General features: G+C 50.7%; 5 protein-coding genes across 5 annotated transcripts; 3 read left to right on the forward strand and 2 right to left on the reverse strand.

Moving 5' to 3' along the window:
- Positions 1-108: 108 nt before the first annotated feature.
- On the forward strand, positions 109-1477 carry BDQ94DRAFT_175629 (pyruvate dehydrogenase (acetyl-transferring) subunit E1 beta; the record flags this gene model as incomplete). The annotated part of the gene is made up of 4 exons (XM_026772535.1): positions 109-371; positions 426-549; positions 651-937; positions 1006-1477. The coding sequence occupies 4 exons, from the start codon at positions 109-111 to the stop codon at positions 1475-1477; spliced, it is 1146 nt and encodes a 381-aa protein (XP_026620491.1).
- A 191-nt stretch (positions 1478-1668) lies between these two features.
- On the reverse strand, positions 1669-2953 carry BDQ94DRAFT_113352 (putative C2H2 finger domain protein). The gene is made up of 2 exons (XM_026763606.1): positions 2712-2953; positions 1669-2623 (listed from the first exon to the last, which is right to left on the reverse strand). The coding sequence occupies exons 1-2, from the start codon at positions 2754-2756 to the stop codon at positions 2003-2005; spliced, it is 666 nt and encodes a 221-aa protein (XP_026620492.1). The 5' UTR covers positions 2757-2953; the 3' UTR covers positions 1669-2002.
- Positions 2954-3379: 426 nt separating this feature from the next.
- On the forward strand, positions 3380-7023 carry BDQ94DRAFT_163614 (tRNA (guanine26-N2)-dimethyltransferase; the record flags this gene model as incomplete). The annotated part of the gene is made up of 3 exons (XM_026769777.1): positions 3380-3614; positions 3701-4359; positions 4972-7023. 3 exons carry the CDS (start codon positions 3380-3382, stop codon positions 7021-7023), a joined length of 2946 nt encoding a protein of 981 aa, XP_026620493.1.
- A 308-nt stretch (positions 7024-7331) lies between these two features.
- On the reverse strand, positions 7332-13393 carry BDQ94DRAFT_153913 (trifunctional fatty acid synthase subunit FAS2). Its single transcript, XM_026768210.1, has 3 exons — positions 12655-13393; positions 7633-12581; positions 7332-7573 (listed from the first exon to the last, which is right to left on the reverse strand). The coding sequence occupies exons 1-3, from the start codon at positions 13181-13183 to the stop codon at positions 7463-7465; spliced, it is 5589 nt and encodes a 1862-aa protein (XP_026620494.1). The 5' UTR covers positions 13184-13393; the 3' UTR covers positions 7332-7462.
- Positions 13394-15191: 1798 nt separating this feature from the next.
- On the forward strand, positions 15192-22448 carry BDQ94DRAFT_153914 (tetrafunctional fatty acid synthase subunit FAS1). The gene is made up of 3 exons (XM_026768211.1): positions 15192-15536; positions 15741-21635; positions 21695-22448. The coding sequence occupies exons 2-3, from the start codon at positions 15843-15845 to the stop codon at positions 22166-22168; spliced, it is 6267 nt and encodes a 2088-aa protein (XP_026620495.1). The 5' UTR covers positions 15192-15536; positions 15741-15842; the 3' UTR covers positions 22169-22448.
- Positions 22449-22481: the final 33 nt, after the last annotated feature.

Raw genomic sequence — 22481 nt, forward strand, 5'->3', positions numbered from 1 at the left:
AACAGACCGGTATTTCCGCGAAGTAATTCTCCTTTCCTTTACTCTTGCTTTTTCTTCTCCCCCTTCTTCTTCTTCTTCTTCTTATATTATATATCTCACAGTCCGGCCATGGCTGCTCCCCGACTTTTCCGCCCAGCAGCTCGTCTGCTTTCTTCGCGCCTTACTTCGGCTCCCCTTCGCCCTCAGACCGCATGCGCGCCCTCAATTCTTCGCTTCCGGGGATATGCTACGGAATCTGGAACCAAGGAGGTCACTGTCCGTGATGCTCTGAACGAGGCGCTCGCCGAGGAGCTGGAGAGCAACAAGAAGACTTTCATTCTTGGAGAGGAGGTTGCGCAGTACAACGGAGCGTATGGCACCCTGTCCCCCGTGTGAATTGGCTGCAGTCCATGGATCGCATATCTGAATTCGCTCTCCTTCTATAGTTACAAGGTAACGAGGGGTCTGTTGGACCGCTTCGGTCCCAAGCGGGTTATTGACACCCCCATCACGGAAGCCGGTTTCTGTGGTCTCGCCGTCGGTGCTGCTCTTGCTGGACTGCACCCCATTGTGAGTTCCCCGATTTGTGACCTTTGTATATCCCTTTGGATATTTAAGGTTCATCAGATGCAAAGTGCACAGTATACTAAGACTTGCTGCCCGATATTTAGTGCGAGTTCATGACCTTCAACTTCGCCATGCAGGCTATCGATCAGATCATCAACTCTGCTGCCAAGACCCACTACATGTCTGGTGGTATCCAGCCCTGCAACATCACCTTCCGTGGACCGAACGGTTTCGCCGCTGGTGTTGCCGCCCAGCACTCCCAGGACTACTCCGCTTGGTACGGCAGTATCCCTGGTCTGAAGGTTGTCGCTCCCTGGAGCTCGGAGGATGCCAAGGGTCTGTTGAAGGCTGCCATTCGCGATCCTAACCCCGTCGTTGTTCTTGAGAACGAGTACGTGGCCCCCGTGGAAGTATCGGAGTATTTGTGGAATGTTTTTGAACCTGACAATAATTGCATAGGCTGCTGTACGGTCAGGCTTTCCCTATGAGCGAGGCCGCTCAGAAGGATGACTTTGTTCTTCCTATTGGCAAGGCCAAAATTGAGCGCCCCGGAAAGGACTTGACCATTGTCACCCTCTCCCGCTGCGTTGGACAGTCGCTCAACGCTGCTGCCCAGCTCAAGCAGAAGTACGGTGTTGACGCTGAGGTCATCAACCTTCGTTCCGTCAAGCCCCTCGACGTTGAGACCATCATCCAGTCGCTCAAGAAGACTGGTCGCATCATGTGCGTCGAGTCCGGTTTCCCCATGTTCGGTGTCTCCTCTGAGATCCTCGCTCTCTCCATGGAGTACGGTTTCGACTACCTGACTGCTCCTGCCGTCCGTGTCACTGGCGCCGAGGTCCCCACCCCCTACGCCGTTGGTCTCGAGAACATGAGCTTCCCCCAGGAGGACACCATTGTCAGCCAGGCTGCCAAGCTGTTGCGCCTGTAAAGGATGAGCCGTTGTGTATGAACCGACGGTGAAGAAAATCTGAATTAATAAAATCATGTGTCTAGTACCCTATCATTGTTACAGCCATTTCTCCTATTTCCTCATATTACCTCGTTCTCCCACTTTCCTGATCTTGTACGACTATACAACACAATCAACGTTATTCTGCATTCTTAGAGAAGCTAATGTGCTCGGGCATGGTTGTATTCTTTCGTAACATCTTAAAATCGCATCTGGCTTTGCTCATGTTTGGCGTATGCCACCACGAACGAGCCCGCAGTGAATTTGGGCTTGCTCCTCCGGTGCAGTTGCTATTCCCAGGTGATCGACTTCGGCATAGGAGAAAGACGGTTGAAAGCTACCTCCATGCCTGTAATGTCTTGCTTCTGGATAGCATTCTCCACATACGTAATGGTCTCATCAAGTCTTGAGGAAAGGAAACAGGGATAGTGATCGGCCATTTGACGTCACAGCACATAGTCGTTGTGATCGCCATATCCGTACTGTGCTCCGCGTGGTGCTCCTTCAGATAAAGGATGTCTCTAAGGGAACGTTCCTAGCACCAGCGCATGCAGGGGAACAACCGGTGGGATTTCGAGGATTGTAATACCCCCCATTCATGCCTCTATTCCGGTCGTATTCTTCATCTGTATCGCTCTCCGCCTGATCAACCTGCATGTTTTCGCGCTTTGACGATTGGCTCCGAGCGCGCCGCAGACTCTCATCATCTGCTTCTGGAAGTTCACTGTCTTCATCGTCACCGCCTAGGACGTTTTTCTTCGTGGGAGCAGCAGGAGCCACAGGTCCTTTGACAGTGGTAAAGGAACTTTTGAACCCCCCCTTTTTGAACCCTCCCCCACCTCCCGTACTGCTCCCTACTCCAGATCCAGTTCCCGTAGTCGATAATGAGGCAGCTTTGGGGGTGTCGAGGACCCTTAACCCGGCCTCGGCGTCAGCCTTCCGTTCGGCTCTTCTGGCCTTCTCGGCGGCATTGGGGTCCCGAGATAATTGTTTGAGGTCTTGAAGACGCTTGCGGTGTTGATGGTCATATGAAGAAATATGAGCCTCATATTCTGGATGGCGAGAATAGGACTTGTTGCAGAGCGTGCAGGTGAAGGAGCTCAGAGCGGAACGCGCAGATTCGGTCTAGTTTGAGATGCGGTGGTCCTTAGTTAGCCTGGAAGCACGAGTCTTCATATCTCTGAAACTCATTAATCTAAGCCCTGAATCGCACCTTGGGAGTGGGATTGGTAAAGCCTCGCTGTATATAGAGACGCATTGGTCAGCCTTGCAAGATATGGGAACTTGTTGCTATGGAAATATATAGCATCTTTAATAGGGGGGATGTTCGGAATCTGGGCACTTGCAGGCGCCATCGTTCTATGAGAAGTACGCAGAATCGCTTTGAAACGTTTGTCGCAAACAGCGAAAAAGCGTGTGTACGGGTCTGGGGGTTTGCTGCTTGCTCGCTGAGCAATGATGGTTTGAGCCTGTAGTTGTTGTATATCGGCGACTTCGCATCGAGGTTGATACTTTCTGCCGAAAGAAAACCACCGCCCGCGGGAGAGGGAGCTTGAACCGGTGTTCGATAAGATACCGTCAATACCGGTGCAATACCGTGACTACGGAGGTCGACCATAGCGGGCCAATCATGAGGCCTCTAATACGGCAGATCATCGCCTAGCAGTTCTTTACCAAGAAAGTGTCGATGGGATCAAGTTCCAAGGAAATCTGCTTTCCCAAATTACAGCGAGGAATTGTTGTTCAACGACCATGCTTTGAGTCCAGATAATCCCATCGCAACCGGTTTGATCGCAATATTCGACCAGCCCTAGTTCTGGCTCCTGGCGCGGACATACATAACATAGCACCTGGTAGCCGGGTGCTGTTTTTTTTTGAGCCATGGCTGCCTCGAAAGAAAGCATGCCATCCAAACCAGAGGATATCGAAACGCGCTCCATATTTTCAATGCAAGAGTTAGACCCATCACCAGTACAAGATGAGTTTCCAGACCTTGAATCTGGTGACTACTTCCCCAGAGAACCAAGTCCGCCATCGGCACGCGAGCCCATCGCCGGGGGTGGTCGGTTCTCGTCGCTCAAGTTAGGCCTTCGCGGACATAGTTGGGATTCCTGGTGTATGGCTAAGTATATGCAAGCTATTGTGATAATAGCAAGAATTTACTCTTTTCCTAGAAGCTAACAGTGGCCTCAAATTCTCCAGTATCTGCGTTCCAACGATACTCGACGTATCCACCGACCCTATTCTTTGCATTGCATTGGGCCAATACCTCTCTCATCCCTCTGGCTACTCGATCTGTGCCCGACAGCGAGAGCTTCCTGCTTCTCACCAGACCCGTCTATCAATCTCCGGGCCTCGAACATCTCGTTCTGACCGCGCCTGTTCTGATTCATATTGCGTCTGGAATTGCTTTGCGCAACATCCGCTCCGCACGGCGGGCTCGACTCTATGGCGCCGACACAAGGTCACAGAGACACTCCTTGACGTTTTGGCCTCGGATGAGCCTCCAAGCTCGGTTAGGATATTCCTTAGTTCCGTTACTCGGCGTCCATGTGCTCGTCAACCGCATCACTCCGTTGATGGTTGATGGGGGAAGCTCGGGAGTCGGGCTGGGTTATGTGGCCCACGGCTTTGCACGGGCCCCCGCACTCTGGAATCTGTACTATTTGTTATTCGTCGCCGTTGGGGTGTGGCACTTCGTCGGCGGCTGGGCTGCATGGATGGGCTGGAGAGTGACAACGGTCCGGAAGGAACGTGACCGAAAGAAAGGCTCCCTAGAGGGTTATCTGGGAGCCTCGGAAAGTGAGCAACGACTCCGCCGACAGAGGAAGATGTGGTGGACGGTCAACGGCATTGCCGCGGTGGGAGCATCCATATGGCTTGCAGGTGCCCTGGGAATCATCGGGCGTACGGGGCAGGGTTATGGCTGGGAGGCCAAGGGATGGAATGAGATCTACAGCCAGGTCCCCGTTATTGGGTCCTGGCTCTGACCCAATTCATTGGACAAAGATAATTCTTTTGACACGGGAGTAACGGCCGATATGATTGTATAATAAGCAAGAAGCAAGACTTAATGTTAATGACAGCGCCGATCGAATGGGAAGACGGAATGAAATGAATTTATAGTTAACTAATTATGTGGTAGATAGTAGGGAGTGGTCCGTGCTTGACTGATCGGAAAGTTGGCGGGCGGAAGTCAAAAAAAGTTTCCGACAAGCCAAAAAAGACGAAAGGACTCGCGGTTCATTCATTGCCTAGCCCAGAACCAAGTCACCAACAGGTCGATTACAGAGTCCGGGTCCATGAGCCCACACCTTGGTGTCCTTTATCGTGCTCTCTCAATCAGTTTCAGATTCCGCAGTGATCGCGCAATTGCCCGCTGCACCGCCCTAGGAATCCAACAACGCCCGCCACTCCGCCGATTCTACTCTACCCGCTCATCGGCTGCGGAGATGGCTGAACAATTGATACAGTATGACGGCACTGAGTACAGAGCAGTGAAGGAAGGATTGGCGTACATTCTGAACCCCCCGGCTCAGGCTCCCGGTACGAAAAGGGATCGCAAAGCTGACGAGCAATCGCAATCAGTCTTCTACAACCCTATTCAACAATTCAACCGGGACCTTAGTGTCCTTGCCATTCGCGCATATGGGGAGCATTTGCTGGCCTTGAAGAAACAGAAGGCCGAGAAGAAGAAGCAAAAGGCTGCGGCGAACGACTCCGCGAAGGGCAAGAAACGCAAGAGAGAAGAGGTCGATGGCAAGGAACAAACGCAGGATCAGAATCAAGGCCAAGGGGATCAGACTGCAGCACAGCAGGCAGAGCAGGACACGGCGCCATCTTTTACGATTCTAGACGCCCTCTCGGCTACGGGTCTGCGTGCCCTGCGATATGCTTCGGAGATACCTTTCACTTCTTGCGTCGTCGCAAACGACCTGTCGCCCTCGGCCATTGAATCCATGAAGACGAACATCAAATACAACAGTCTCGGCGAAAAAATCCGTCCCAACACCGGGGATGCGCGCTCTTACATGTACAGTCTTCTAAACCAACAAGCCAATACCCCAACTGTCGAGAGCCACCTAGGAAAATTCGACGTGATTGATCTGGACCCTTACGGCTCTGCTGCACCTTTTATGGACGCTGCGGTTCAGGGAGTCAAGGATGGCGGTCTTCTTTGTGTTACCTGTACCGATGCAGGTGTCTGGGCCTCGTACGGGTATCCCGAGAAGTCGTTCGCCCTATACGGCGGAATCCCAGTCAAAGGACCGCATTGCCATGAAGGTGGCCTGCGTCTCATCCTGCACGGGCTTGCAGCCTCCGCTGCGAAATATGGTCTCGCGATTGAGCCACTTCTCTCCCTATCGATCGACTTTTATGCCCGAGTCTTCGTCCGTGTCCACCGCTCTCCGGCCGAAGTCAAGTATATCTCTGGAAACATGATGATGGTCTATAATTGCGATGCTGGCTGTGGCGCGTGGTCAACTCAGCCTATCACCCAGACGAAACAGAAGCTGGACAAGAAAGGAAATCCGTTCTACCACTTCGGCTTCGCTCAGGGTCCGGTAGCAGATAGTCGTTGTGGCCATTGTGGCTCTAGGACTCACCTCAGCGGTCCTATGTGGGCTGGCCCTCTTCACAATGCTCAATTTATCCGCAGAATCCTTGATATGCTCCCCCAGGCAGATAGGAACGTGTATCACACGATTGACCGGATTGAGGGAATGCTGACTACGGCAATGGAAGAAGATCTGAATCTAGAAATTTCTAGTGACGAAGCAAACCAAACACCTACTGGCACAGTTGGTGGGGATATCTCCGAGAACGAATACTCTGCAATCATCCCGCGGCTCGATCCCGCCGCCCGGGAAGAATACCCCTTCTACTTCAGTCTTAGCGCCTTATCCAAAGTCTTGCATACATCCACAATTTCCATTGATGCCATGCGTGGGGCTATTCGACACCTTGGCTATCGATCAACCCGCAGCCACGCCAGACCGAATACGATTCGTACCGATGCTCCTTGGGAGGTGATCTGGGAGATCATGAGGGAATGGGTGAGACAGAAGTCTCCCATCAGAGAAGGCGCCCTAAAGCCCGGAAGTCCCGGCGCTGTCATTATGTCCAAGAGCAGGGAGAACATTCAAGGCCGTGAGGGGGAAGACCCGTCTCTGGCGCTTCTCAAGACCGAGCTTCAAGCAGTCACAGAGGAAGCAAAAGATGTCAAAGATATGATTACCAAAATTGAAGCTGCCTTGTATCGCTCCGGTGCCCGTCAAGCGTTGGGGAGGAAGAGAAGGGAATCTGATCCTCCGCGTGAACAGCCGGGAACAACGCAGAAGGATCTCCAGGACACAAAGCCTCCCCGTAGCCCCAATGGTGCAGGCAGACCGCACCCTAGCACGCTGGAGGTTGTATTCGATGAGGCCTTGGGTAGGGAGACGGCCAAGAAGCGGCTGGTGCGGTATCAAATTAATCCTCGTGAGAACTGGGGTCCTCTGAGCCGAGCATCCGGAGGCAAGTAGATATTAAGTTCAATTATACGGATTAATCTATGTTGAAATACTGAACTGCGCATTTATTGAGTGTGATTGTAGATACTTATCATCCGCCATAACTGCACTTCGTTGTTATTCCGTCTCCTGATATCAGTTTAGAAAGGTTTGAAGTCTATCAGTGTAAATTTTGTGAAATACTTTAAATTAGAATCAATACATTCCTCTAAACCGCCGAGTTGGGAGTTGAGGCGTTCGCTGAGGTCAGCAACCCACCATCGAACTTCTTAAATGAATCAGTGCAACAAACATGAAGAGAGGTTGATAAGTGAATTATTGGACAAGTATTGGAACCAGACACGTTATGTATTGACAATCTAATACTGTCTAACGAGGCTAGGGAAGAAACATGATAGATTACACTCAAGGTACATGACATAAATTCAGGCCATTATTCCTCATCAGCGCATTAAAATTTGGAGACCGCGACCGCGACTGCCTGGGTATCACTGTGGCTAATGCTGACGCTGACCTGTTTGACGCCAGCCTGCTTGGCAGCTTCAGCTGCAGCACCGTGAAGCTGAATCTCAAGTTAGTCGGAAATTCCTATAAGCGGGGCATTTACAAGGTAGTACTTACGTTGACGACGGGCGCCCCGGTTGAATCACTTGAGATCTCAATGTCCTTAAGGGGGGCACCTGCGCCCTTGCTGCTGACACCCAAGGCCTTGAAAACAGCCTCTTTGGCACTCCACCGGCCTGCAAAGGATGATCGAGGAGACGCTGCCTTTTGGCAGTATTCTTGCTCGCTTGCGGTGAAATTCCGTTCAATGAAGGTTTCATTTTCGATGTTGAAACTTTCGATGTTCTCCACGTCCACACCGACCTTCGAGTCTTCAGAAGCATTGGCCTTTGCCAGCGACTCGATCATAGTCTTTGTGCTCTCAAGTCCTTTGTCATTAGCCTTTGGGGGCTGAGCAGGAAACTTGAGTTGCGAAGTCTTCTTGTCGGCAGCCACACGGTAATCAGGGTTGAGGAAAACCTTGCTTTGCTGGGCATCTTCGTAAGGAGCCTTGTCCTTAGCGACGAAGATGCTGTTGTTGATCAGCCCGTTGTGGAAGAAGCGGTATGCCTTCTTCTGTCTCGCCTCGACCTTGGCCTTGTAGGTCTGGTACTGTGCCCGATCCAGGGTTGCGTAGAGGTACTTGGGGTGAATACCGATAACCTGTGCACCCTTCTGGCCGAAACCGAATGAAGTGACGGAGAAGGCATTGATACCGTCAGTCTGGATGCTGCGGCTCGGGTAAACGATGTAGTCAAATTTCTCCATCACCTTGTCCACGTTATCAGCGTTGCGGTTGCCAGGAACCAGACCACTTTCAAGAACCTGTAGACAGCCGTTGAACATCCAGGCACCAGCAGCACCCTTGGGATGTCCGGTGAGATATTTCTGGAAGATACCCAAAAGGGCGTTGCCCTTCTTCCGACCCAGGTGCTTCATCTGCTGGCAAATGACGTCCGATTCATTCTTGTCATTAGCGACAGTAGAAGTACCGTGGAAGGAGGCAACACCGATATCATCAACAGTCAGACCCCAGGTGGCGAGAGCACCACGGAGAGGAGCGATACGGGAATCCTGCTTCCAGAAGTTGTTTCCAAGGCTGTATTGGGCATCCTTCTCCTGGCGGATTGCTTCGCGTTCAATGTGTTGAGCGCGCTCCTGGAGGTAACCGGAGACGTCGAAAGAATCATCAGAGGCCTGGGCTTTCATAGCCTCGGCTTCTTCTTGGAGGTACAGCAACTCGGATTCTTGCCATTCCTTGATCTGCTTCTTACGCAGATCAAGCTGACGGCGACGGTACTTGATGTCCAGCAAAGGAGATGGGAACTTGCCAGGGTTCTCGCGAGCGGTGGTAAGAACTCCTTGACCGGGAGCGGGAACAGAGCGGCCGATCTTGTCAGTAGCCGTGGTTGTCAGAGCAATAATACCATAGATCGGCACACCCATGTCCAGAGCAAGCTGGGCACTCATAATGAGTTGCATACCGCAACCCTGAGACTCCATAAATCCAGCACGAGTGGTAGTGGTGGGCCGCGACATTTCTTGCGGGGTGCGACCATGGGCAAACTCATCTTCGGCATTGCTGGTCGCCTTCATGTTGGCGAATTCATAAGACCCTTCTTCTTGGAAATCATCGAATCCTCCAACAAAGCAGACGCGAGCCTTTCCTTCCACAATCGTCTCGTAACCAATGTCAACAGATTCGACCGCAGTGGCGCATGCACCAACTGGAGTCTTGATCGGGCCAGTGGAGGACAAGAGAAGCATGTTGACCCAGGCACTCATCGTGTTGATGAAGGATTCCTGCAGAATGTCCTTCTGAAGAGGCTTGTCCAGGTAGCGGTCCTTGTACATTCCCCGCAACGCGTGGGTACCACCGATACCCGAGCCAATGCAGTTTCCGACCTCAGACAAGTGAACGTACTTGTAGAACTCATACGGATCGGTAATACCAGCTGAAAGCAAAGACTCAGCAGTGCAGACAAGGACGAACAACGTGACTGGATCAACTTGTTCGATGATATCGTCAGGAATACCGTATCTCTTAGCATCCCAGCCAGTAGGGATCTGACCAGCAACAAGGCGGTCGAACTGAAGGGCCTTCGGGATCAAGAGAGTGGCTCCCTTCTTCAGACGCACAGTGTACTCGCCAGACTCCGGCAATTCAAAGATCTCCACCTTTTCGCCATGCTCACGCTTGAATTCCTCTGCTGTCTCCTTCGAAGCTTCAAACGGATCCAAGTCTTCCTGGATGACAATTTCCTGAAGCAGCTGCTTCTTCTTAGGGTCATAGCCCTTGAACAATTCCGGCTCAATAAGCCGGATACCGGAATGTTCAAGGATGAACTTCTCGTACTTCGGCTTCACATCCTTATCATCCACAGGCTCCCCAGACTTCGCGTCGACCCATCCTGAGTAGGCCTTACCCTTCAATGGACCGTTGTGGTGCTTGATAAGGCCCATGATCCAAGCCATCTCGACACATCCTTCAAGGGAGAACTTGCCATAAGCCTCCATCTCCCAGCGCGTGCGAGAGTTACCCCAGGGTCCGACCTCCGAAAATCCGGTGACGACAACGACCTTGTCCAGGTTGACCATGCCTTTCAGGTTGTCGTTGAGCGGCTTCACATCTTCCTCCCAGTTAGGCAGATTAGGGAACTGGAACTTGATGTTGGCACGAGGCTCAGCAATCACTCGTTTATAGAGGACTTCACTATCCTCTCCATTGACGACCTTGTTTTCGATTGCAGTCTCTTTGATGACTGCCTGGCGAACATCGCTTGTCTCCATGATTTCCGTGCGAAGCTTCGTCATGAGGTCTTTCAGATCAGGGATGAATTGGAGACCGCCATTAAGGTCGGCCCAGACAGGATCAAGCTGACACAAATTGACAATCGCAGGCGCCATGAGACCAAGCAAGTTGAAAGCCATCTCTTGCTGGGAAAATGTCCGGACACCGAGCTTCTCAACACCTTCAGCAACCATGTTGTTGCCGCTCATGAGACCTGTACCCCGGGTCCACCCAATTACGGCACCACAAATGGTCAGATAGTTGTTCCAGTTCTCAGAATACCAGCGGTTGAAGAGTGTTTCCAAAGCCAGCTTAGACTCAGAGTAAAGACCATCGTTTCCGAATGTACCATGATTAGGAGACAAGGGGAGGATGACTTGAGCGGGACGGGTTTCAAAACCGTTGCTCTGCTTCTGCGTCTTGATGCAACCCAAAAGTCGCAAGAGGTTTGTCAACATGATGCGGTGAGCCAGTTCAGACTTCGAGTCAATGGAGTCGATTTCACGTCCATTCTCAGGAATGGCGGCAAATGGAACAACGAAGTCCAAGTCCCAGCCGAGACCCTTCTTTGAGTCGTAAATATAGTCGACAAGTGCTTCCACATCTTGCTTGCTACCTTGGTTGAAAGGCACCACAACAAGCTGTGAGCCACGGCCACCATAGCGGGCATACATGGCCTGGTAGTACTCAGTGACCTCACGAGAGTATCGGCTTGTCGTGACAACCACCTTGGCACCACCACTAATCAGGCCCTGCAGCACTTCCGCTCCAATGGAACCTGCGCCTGCGCCAGTCATCAAGACGTTCTTGCCTTGGAAGGTGAGACCTGACCGCGCAGCAGATTCCAGTACGTCCAGGTAAATACCGGTGAGTTTCTTGTTGTAGTCCCAACCGTGTTCGGACTTCTTCTTGAGATGCAAGAAGGGGATGGTCTCCACTTTGCCTGCGCGGGGGCTACCGTTGCGCTTGACACCATTCCTGCCGGTCTTCTTGCCAGACCCATTCTCTTGGGGCATGATCTGGTTCTCATTCATGCTGAGAGCACGAATAACTTCCTTGTAGAGAGCATTGAACTGAAGTTGCGACGACTTGGACAAGCGATGCTGTCTGCGGATCAACTTGTAGACGCTGCGAAGATCATTCTGAACCTTCGTGCGGTTGCTGTACTCGGAGATGGGGCCACCCTCCGCCATTTGCTTCACGTAGTGTTCCAACTTGCGAGCGCTAGCCCGGGGAACCTCCTTGTACCCGATGTTTCCTCTGGCATCGACAGTAGTCTGGGGTCCGGTAGGCACGGCGACATCCTTGTACACAGGGGCGACACCCAAGACTTCCTTGCAGTTTTCGATAAGCTGCTCACCAAGTTCCTTGGCCAACTGATATGTCTCACCCCTATCGGTAGGGCAGTTGTCAATGTGGTACTGCATGAACTCAAGAAGCAGTGGGTTTGAACGGTTCATAATGCGAATACACTGGCTCACAATTTCACGATCCACAACTTTGAGTCTGCCGAAAATGATGTCGTAGTACATGCTCAAAGCATCCTGGCGTGCCCAATTCCAGGAAGAATCATACACGCGTGCTTTCAGGGCATCGAAAGCCGGCTCGATACCAGAGGCATAGAAATCGCCATGCTCAGCTTGCCAAAGGTCCAGCTGTGCTTGCAATGTTTTCTGAGACTCCTGGGAAGTGATGTAAGCCTTTTGACCAGCGCGTAGGTCCATCTTCAAGTAACGCGCAATTATCTCCAGCTGCTGCTTGAACAATGCCCGCTGGTCCTTGGTCAAGGCATCAATCGCAGCCGGATCCATGAGCATGCCGCCACCACCTGCCCCGCTATCACCACCAGCTGCCGGTGCCGAGAGGCTGATGCCCGCGCTGGCAGCGTATTTGTTGGCAACATCATCGAGGTACGACTTGGCCTCAGCCTCAGAGCCAATACGGGAGGGTGGCTCCATGGTGAGAGCAAGGAGAAGGACGCCATCTTGACGACCAGATCCCAAACCCCATCTCGTCTCAAGGTATTTGCGAACTGCGGTAATGTTGAAGCCACCGGGCATCTTCGATGAGACCAGACGAGCAATAAGGGATGAAGACTGCTTGCCAAGTTGTCCATTGAATGTCGCCTGCATAGATGCGCCTAGCTCGTCTAGAGGTGTGTCTTCCGGTTTCTCGGGTGTCGAACCGAATTCCTTTCCGAGATCTCCTAGAATCTCGTTCTGCAGAGTGGATTTACCTGGTAGCGAAAGAGAAACAAATCAATATCCATTTGCAATGATGTAGAGGCAGATGAGATGGCAAATACATACCGCCAACCAGATCTTTGATGGCTTTACTCAAGGGCACATCGGACAAGCTCTTCTTCAACTTCTGCGCGACCAGAGTCCTCAGCACATCCACAGCCGTAACCGGTGCGTCCTCGATTGCTGCTGCAGGGCCGGCACTAGGTGGAGGAGCAGCTGCGGGAGCAGCTGCGACGGCAGGAGCACCAGCAGGGGCAGCAGCAGGGGCACTGGCCGCAGCCTCTGCCGATGGTTGCGCTTCTTCCTCCTCTACGGGATCGACATCATAATAGATCTCCTTTGCATCCTTGTTGTAGCAAAGTATTTGACGCTGCACGGAAGTAGCAGCATCGTATGCCTCATATTTTGATGCGAGGGTCCGTCTCGCCATGCCACCCAACGTGTCTGCGGGACCGATTTCCACAATTCGCTCTGTCCTCTTCTCTGCGAGTATAACATCCTGGGTCTCAATCCATCTCACTGGTGAAGCAAACTGATAGGCCAGAAGTTCAACCAGCAAAGTGTGAGCCAGCTCCTGCTCGATTTCGGGCCGCATGTTGAAGGAGACAAGGCAATAGGATGGCAAGAGTATAGAAAAGAGCCCCGGTGCGGTTCGAGAATAGCGGTCGCAGTATCAGGAATTGCGACAGATTTGGTGGGGAAGATACGACTTGAAAAACCGGCTCGAGAGATAATCCAGGAAGAACAGCGGCGGTAGGGAAATCGAGTGATGAGGTTTAGGGTAAGAGGAGAAATAGAATATAATTAAACTGATAATATAAGTTGATGATGGCTGAACAGTTTCAGTTCTAATTGAACAAGAATCAGTCAGCAAAATAGAGAAGAATAATTACTTGAAAGAAGAGGTGGTTTCCTGGCTCCTGGTTGAACCGCACATACAACCAGCCAGCGGAAAAAAGATGCTGGAACGGAAGGGAAAAAAAGTTGTTAGAGGTGGGAATTAAGAGTACTCACCCCAGCCTGGAGCCACTGGCGGTGGGGAGAATTCGCCGATGCCCTGGGCCCGAGATGTCCCAAAGAAAAGTGGATGGGATAGAGGACAAAAAAACACAATAAAAAAAATAAAGTAGTAAAATAATGAATTCTATTAGACGAAAAGGGAGATTGGAAGAAACTAGGTATCTATGCACCGACAGAAGAGGGCTTACAGTTATGGGTGGATGGGATTTTGGACTAGAAGCTTTTGGTGAGTGTTGGGGCGGGAGATTACTTTCGTGCGGTACGGAGTACGGAGTATGGATGCACTCCAGTAGGGACGTTTTGGGGAACACTCATGGAAACAGCCATTGAAATTGGAATGGAACAGGGTAGAACGTCTTCTCCCCTCCAATGGGAGCTCATGATAATAATAATAATAACTATGATAAACGGAAATATGGAAGTTGGTGATAAACCAAATCATAAGTTGAGCTAACCTGGCTCTGTAAGTTTTTTTTCTTCTTACCCACGCGTAATAAATGACTTAGCTGATACCTGATCTCCACGTATACAAAGTATAGTCTCTAAAATTCTAGGTATATCCAAAGCATGTTACATGTAGGTGCCTTTGTTATAGTCAATCAGCAGCATTTTCTGGCTTTCCATATTATCTCAAGTTTGGAAATCAACCTTTGTTTAGGAATTCTTGGAGTTGATTAGATGGTAATGGTTGGGAAATGCGTAGCAGCACTAACTACATCTTGGCTTCACAAGTATGAAACGGAAACCCTCAACCAGTGACAGCTTAGCGATCATTTACAACAGTGTACCACGGAAGTACTTCATTGACCAACTACTTACTATATATGCCACTCGTCAAGGTTTGTGAGTACTAAGATAGCATTTGAGCAGTATTGATTGGCCCATTACAGTTAAACCGATCCTGGGTCCCCATTTCCCAGTAGACGTCCTTGCATAAGTAATAAAGATGAGAGCAGCACAAGAGACTCCGTTCAGACTAGGAACGGGCTAGATACACTTCAAGTATGCGTTATGAAGGAAGCAATACTTTCGTCTTAGCATATTATATATCTTTATGTAGACTACGGTGTGCCTATATGGCCATGGATGTAGGCCTCGAAACGTCTATGTAGTAGCTGGGTCTTTGAGAGCTCTACTATGATTATTTTTCTTTCCCTTTCAGAATGCAAGGTATACATGTAATGCAGGTAGATACGCTACCTTAATGCTACTACAACCACTACAATCGCTACTATTTCGACATCATTATATACTACCTACATACCACACACTTCGTTGCTGCAGGCAGGCGTTGGAGATATGATGCATAATATATAGATAGATACGTATTTATCAGAGTACTTACTTGACGAACCCGGGTAGAGTGGGAGGGTACATTGGTGGTCAGGTATTGTCATATCCAACCCTACGGGCCAGCCCAACCATTTTGGACCTTTGGGGAGATCCTCTTGCCCACCATACCTAATCCGGTCAGTTCCCATTCAACCAGCCCAAGCCGGCGGAATTCTGCCTCCGCTCGGCCGGTTCAACAGAGTGTGTTGTGGTTGTGGTGCTGGTTGTGTGGGCAGCGTGTGTGAGTGCCACACCTATCTCTGCACGTGTAATAATAAAATATCGCCTGGATGTGGTGAACAGCTTTTTTTTTGCCAATTAAGGTCTGGTTCACCCCGTCCACTCCAGTCTGTACCAGTCCACCTTCCTTCTCTCCCTTTTTTCCCTTCTATTGTGATCCTTCTTCATTTTGTTCTTCAGATCTATTTTACCATTTTTTCCATATTGTAATACTTCCCCCCCCCCTCCTCTAAAACCTGCCTATAACTCCATTACACCGCTATCTTTTCATCGGTGGACGGTGGACCAGCCGATGACACTCGGCCAGGCTTGATCAAGTATTGTTCGAAAAAAAGACCCATTTGTGATAGAATTAGGTAGGATCCCCGGGAACAGTTGTTCTAATTTTCATAACCTTCACTCTACTTTTGCACTCCCCTCCCTGAAAGAAAAAAGTGGTCGCGTTCCGGATTCCTTCCCCGCAAGTGCCTTTCCTCTCCCATCAATCAGAGCCTTGCCATTGCAATTTTATTTCTCGCTCGAAATTTACTAGGATCTTGCATAACGCTTATCCATAACAGAGTCTCTCGATATATCCTTGTTGATAATACCTTCGCCATTTCTTGGCTTTCCAATTGCGTTACCCCAGACCAAACCAATAGAGACATACACGAGACCACGAGATGTACGGAACATCCACTGGCCCCCAGACGGGCATTAATACCCCTCGCTCGTCACAGTCATTGAGGCCCCTTATTCTCACACATGGGTCGCTCGAATTTTCCTTCCTTGTGCCGACCTCTCTTCATTTCCATGCGTCGCAATTGAAGGATACCTTTACAGCTTCTTTACCACAGCCGACGGACGAGCTTGCTCAGGACGATGAGCCTTCCTCAGTTCCGGAACTGGTGGCCAGATACATCGGACATGTTGCACATGAAGTTGAAGAAGGCGAGGATGATGCGAGTGGAACTTATGTGGACGTTCTGAAGCTGGCTCTGAACGAGTTTGAACGCGCCTTTATGAGAGGCAATGACGTCCACGCTGTTGCTGCCAGCCTACCCGGCATTACCGCCAAGAAGGTTACGGTTGTTCAGGCTTATTACGCTGGGAGAACAGCAGTTGGTCGCCCCCTTAAGCCCTACGACTCTGCATTGTTCCGAGCTGCCTCGGAAGAGAAGGCGAGCATCTACTCGGTTTTCGGAGGACAGGGGAATATTGAAGAGTACTTTGATGAACTGAGGGAAATCTACACCACCTACCCTTCTTTTGTCGACGATCTTATTACTTCATCTGCGGAATTGCTGCAGAGTCTCTCCCATGAGCCGGAAGCCAGCAAACTTTATTCCAAGGGATTGGATATCATGCAATGGCTTCAGGATCGTGACTCTCAGCCCGACACCGACTACCTTGTGTCGGCCCCGGTGAGCTTGCCGTTGATCGGATTGGTTCAGCTGGCGCACTTTGTTGTGACCTGCAAGGTCCTGGGTAAAACACCCGGCGAGCTTCTGGAAAGGTTCAGTGGAACCACTGGCCATTCTCAGGGCGTTGTAACAGCTGCAGCAATTGCATCTGCCTCTACTTGGGAGAGTTTCGACAAGGCCGCCAAGAATGCCTTGACGATGCTTTTCTGGATTGGTCTCCGCAGTCAACAGGCCTATCCTCGCACTTCCATTGCCCCGTCTGTCCTTCAGGATTCGATCGAAAACGGAGAAGGCACGCCTACGCCTATGTTATCCATCCGAGACCTCCCAAGATCCGCCGTTCAGGAACACATTGACACTACGAACCAGCATCTGCCGGAGGATCGCCATATTTCCATTTCGCTTGTTAACAGTGCTCGGAATTTCGTTGTCACTGGACCGCCTCTCTCTCTTTACGGTCTCAACTTGCGCTTGCGCAAGGTCAAGGCGCCGACAGGTCTGGACCAAAACCGGGTGCCCTACACCCAACGTAAAGTTCGCTTCGTTAACCGGTTCCTTCCTATCACCGCTCCATTCCACAGCCAGTACTTATACCCGGCATATGATCGGATTCTGGAAGACCTTGAAGACATTGAGATCCCTGCTGAGTCCCTCGCAATTCCGGTTTTCGATACGAAATCTGGCAGTGATCTGAGCAAGTCCGGTGAAGCTAATGTCGTCCCCGCCCTGGTTCGAATGATCACTCACGACGCTGTTAATTGGGAGCAGGCAACTGTCTTCTCAGGGGCCACGCATATTGTTGACTTTGGACCTGGTGGCATCTCCGGTCTTGGAGTTCTTACAAACCGCAACAAGGATGGTACAGGTGTCCGCGTGGTGCTTGCTGGTGCTATGGATGGCACCAACGCCGAAGTTGGCTACAAGCCTGAGCTCTTCGACCGCGATGAGCAATCCGTTCAGTATGCCATTGACTGGGTTAAGGAATATGGACCACGTCTCGTGAAGAACGCAGTGGGGCAAACCTTCGTTGATACCAAGATGAGTCGACTGTTAGGCATCCCTCCCATCATGGTTGCCGGAATGACTCCAACCACTGTTCCATGGGATTTTGTTGCTGCGACCATGAACGCAGGCTATCATATTGAGCTTGCTGGTGGTGGTTATTACAATGCCAAATCAATGACCGAGGCCGTCAACAAGATTGAAAAGGCGATTCCCCCTGGTCGTGGTATTACAATCAACCTGATTTATGTTAACCCCCGGGCTATGGCTTGGCAGATTCCTCTGATTGGCAGGCTGAGGGCTGAGGGCGTGCCAATTGAAGGATTGACCATCGGTGCCGGTGTGCCGTCTATCGAAGTGGCCAACGAGTACATTGAAACACTGGGTATCAAGCACATCGCCTTCAAGCCGGGCTCCGTCGATGCAATTCAGCAAGTCATCAATATCGCAAAGGCTAACCCGAAGTTTCCTATCATCCTGCAGTGGACCGGTGGACGTGGTGGTGGACACCACTCCTTTGAAGATTTCCACCAGCCAATCTTGCAGATGTATAGCCGCATCAGGCGCTGCGAGAATATCGTTCTGGTTGCTGGCAGCGGTTTCGGCGGCTCGGAGGATACCTATCCTTACCTGTCCGGTACCTGGTCTTCTGGCTTTGGTTACCCGCCTATGCCTTTTGATGGATGCCTTTTCGGTAGTCGGATGATGATTTCCAAAGAAGCGCATACATCCAAGAACGCTAAGAAGGCCATCGCCGAGGCTCCGGGTCTTGACGACAAGGACTGGGAAAAGACTTACAAGGGCTCGGCAGGTGGTGTTGTCACTGTACTTTCGGAGATGGGTGAGCCTATTCACAAGTTGGCCACTCGAGGTGTTCTGTTCTGGCATGAAATGGACCAGAAGATCTTCAAGCTTGACAAGGCAAAGCGTGTCCCCGAGCTCAAGAAGCTTCGGAACTACATCATCCAAAAGCTCAACGACGATTTCCAGAAGGTTTGGTTCGGTCGCAACGCTGCCGGAGAGACAGTCGACCTGGAAGACATGACTTACACTGAAGTGGTTCACCGCATGGTTGACCTCATGTATGTCAAACATGAGAGTAGATGGATTGATGAATCTTTGAAGAAGCTGACCGGCGATTTTATCCGTCGAGTTGAAGAAAGATTCACCACTACTGAGGGCCAACCGTCTCTGCTTCAAAACTACTCGGAGCTCAACACACCGTACCCAGCCATTGACAACATCCTGGCTTCCTATCCAGAAGCGGCATCTCAGTTGATCAACGCTCAAGATGTACAGCACTTCCTCTTGCTCTGCCAGCGGCGCGGTCAAAAACCAGTGCCATTCGTCCCCTCTCTGGATGAAAACTTCGAGTACTGGTTCAAGAAGGATTCCCTGTGGCAGAGCGAAGACCTTGAGGCGGTTGTTGGTCAGGATGTTGGTAGAACCTGTATCCTGCAGGGCCCGATGGCTGCCAAGTTCTCGAACATTATTGACGAGCCAGTTGCGGACATCCTGAATGGGATTCATCAAGGTCATATTGAAAGCCTGATCAAGGATGTCTACGGCGGCGATAATAGCGGAGTGCCTGTTATCGAATACTTCGGGGGCCGTTTCCAGCAGGAAGTTGATGATTCGGACATTGACGGTCTCACCATCTCAGAAGACGCTAACAAGGTCAGCTACCGCTTGTCCTCCTCACCTACCGCTGACCTGCCGGACTTGGACCGTTGGTTGCGTCTCCTTGCTGGTCCGTCATATTCCTGGCGGCATGCCATGTTCTTAGCCGATGTTTTCGTCCAAGGCCATCGTTTCCAGACTAACCCGATGAAACGGATTGTCGCGCCCGTTCCGGGTATGTATGTTGAAGTTTCTTTCCCGGATGATCCTTCCAAGACAACTATCATCTTGAGAGAACCATATCAGTCCGGCAAGCTTGTCAAGACAGTCGAGGTGAAGATGAACGAGCAGAGCCAAATCAGCTTTACTATGTATGAAGGACGAACTGCCGAGGCCGGCGTTGTGCCGTTGACTTTCTTGTTCACATATCATCCCGACGCAGGCTACGCTCCCATCCGTGAGGTCATGGACGGCCGCAATGACCGCATCAAGGAGTTCTACTACCGCGTGTGGTTTGGCAACAAGGATGTTCCATTTGATACGCCCACCACGGCCACTTTCAGCGGCGGGCGTACCACTATTACGTCCCAAGCCGTTGCTGATTTCGTTCATGCAGTCGGTAACACTGGCGAAGCCTTTGTCGACCGTCCCGGTAAAGAGGTCTATGCTCCCATGGACTTTGCTATTGTTGCTGGTTGGCAGGCAATCACTAAGCCTATCTTCCCACGCACCATTGATGGTGATCTTCTGAAGCTGGTTCATCTTTCGAATGGTTTCAAGATGGTCCCTGGAGCTCAGCCTCTCAAGGTCGGGGATGTTCTGGATACTACTGCTCAAATCAACGCTGTCATTAACCAGGAATCCGGCAAGATGGTTGAAGTCTGCGGTACAATTGAAAGAGATGGTCAGCCTATCATGCACGTCACCAGTCAATTCTTGTACCGTGGAGCCTATCTTGATTTCGAAAACACCTTCCAGCGCAAGGACGAGGTGCCTATGCAGGTTCATCTCGCTTCCAGTCGGGATGTCGCGATCCTTCGCTCGAAGGAATGGTTTCGCATGGATGGCCCCGATGTTGAGCTGTTGGGCCAGACCTTGACTTTCCGTCTTCAGAGCCTGATCCGTTTCAAGAACAAGTCTGTATTCAGCCATGTCCAGACAATTGGTCAAGTACTCCTCGAGCTCCCCACCAAGGAGATTATCCAAGTGGCGTCTGTGGACTATGAAGCCGGTACTTCTCACGGAAACCCAGTGATCGACTACCTTCAGCGCAACGGAACGTCTATTGAGCAGCCGGTCTACTTTGAGAATCCCATCCCTCTCAGCGGCAAAACTGCCTTGGAATTGCGCGCTCCTGCGTCCAACGAGACATACGCTCGTGTTTCTGGCGACTACAACCCCATTCATGTATCTCGAGTCTTCTCCAGCTACGCCAATTTGCCCGGTACTATCACTCATGGAATGTACTCGAGCGCTGCAGTCCGCAGCTACGTCGAAACATGGGCGGCCGAAAACAACATTGGCCGCGTTCGAGGCTTCCATGTGTCCCTGGTTGGCATGGTCTTGCCCAATGATGTCATCGCCGTCAAATTGCAGCATGTTGGTATGATCGCTGGTCGTAAGATCATCAAGGTCGAGGTCATCAACAAAGACACTGAAGATAAGGTTCTCCTTGGTGAAGCTGAAGTAGAGCAACCTGTTACATCGTATGTCTTCACCGGTCAGGGATCTCAGGAGCAGGGAATGGGTATGGAACTGTACGCCAACAGCCCAGTTGCCAAAGAGGTTTGGGATCGTGCAGATCGCCATTTCATCGAGAATTACGGTCTCTCAATCATCGACATTGTGAAGAACAACCCCAAGGAGCTGACCGTCTACTTTGGCGGTCCTCGTGGTAAAGCTATCCGACAGAATTACATGTCGATGACCTTTGAGACTGTTAACGCAGATGGATCCATCAAGTCTGAGAAGATCTTCAAGGAGATTGATGAGGAAACGGCGTCTTATACTTACCGTTCTCCCTCTGGCCTGCTTTCCGCAACTCAGTTCACTCAGCCGGCTCTGACCTTGATGGAGAAGGCAAGTTTCGAGGACATGCGTTCCAAGGGTCTCGTCCAAAGAGATAGCAGCTTTGCGGGTCACTCGCTGGGTGAGTATTCGGCTCTCGCCGCACTTGCCGATGTCATGCCCATCGAAAGCTTGGTCTCTGTTGTTTTCTATCGTGGCTTGACAATGCAGGTTGCTGTTGAGCGAGATGAGCAAGGTCGCTCTAACTACTCTATGTGCGCTGTCAACCCAAGCCGAATCTCCAAGACGTTCAACGAACAGGCCTTGCAATATGTGGTGGAGAACATTTCTGAGGAGACAGGCTGGCTCCTGGAGATTGTCAACTACAATGTCGCTAACATGCAATATGTTGCTGCCGGTGATGTGAGTATTGATCCATATATCTACAACTTATCGTGCGTTCTGTTCTAATTTCTTTGTAGCTTCGGGCACTCGACTGTCTCACGAATCTCCTCAACTATCTCAAGGCTCAGAACATTGACATACCTGCACTTATGCAGAGCATGTCTTTGGACGACGTCAAGACGCACCTTGTCAAGATTATCCAAGAGTGTGTCAAGCAGACAGAATCGAAGCCTAAGCCTATTGCTCTCGAGCGTGGCTTCGCCACCATCCCTCTCCGGGGCATCGATGTGCCCTTCCACAGCACGTTCCTTCGTTCTGGTGTCAAGCCCTTCCGTTCTTTCTTGCTCAAGAAGATCAACAAGACTACCATTGATCCTAGTAAACTGATCGGCAAATATATTCCGAACGTCACAGCAAGACCGTTCGAAATCACCAAGGAGTACTTCGAGGATGTTTACAGACTCACCAACTCCCCCAGAATTGCGCATATCCTTGCCAATTGGGAGAAGTATGAGGATGGTGAACGCAACACTGGAGTGGCTGATGCCTAGGGGTAGATTCATTCCGATATATATAGGATTTCTGTTGTTCACTTGTTTCTAAATCTCAGTCGTCTTGTTCTAGCGCTGGTGTTTCGAAAATGCCCTTAATATCACTGTTCAATATTATCAGACCCTTGGCGATTGATGTAGGGATGTAATCATCTCAATACTGTTACGGTGCAGATGAAAGAATAAGAGATGCAATTTCATTCAGATACTTCATATCGAGTAGGTTCTAAGCTACTCCTTACAGTTATTACTACCAGCAACAACAACAACAACAACAACAACAACAACAACAACAAAAAATAAAAATAAAAAT

Source organism: Aspergillus welwitschiae (genome assembly GCF_003344945.1).
Source record: "Aspergillus welwitschiae strain CBS 139.54b unplaced genomic scaffold BDQ94scaffold_59, whole genome shotgun sequence".
Lineage (NCBI taxonomy): Eukaryota > Fungi > Ascomycota > Eurotiomycetes > Eurotiales > Aspergillaceae > Aspergillus > Aspergillus welwitschiae.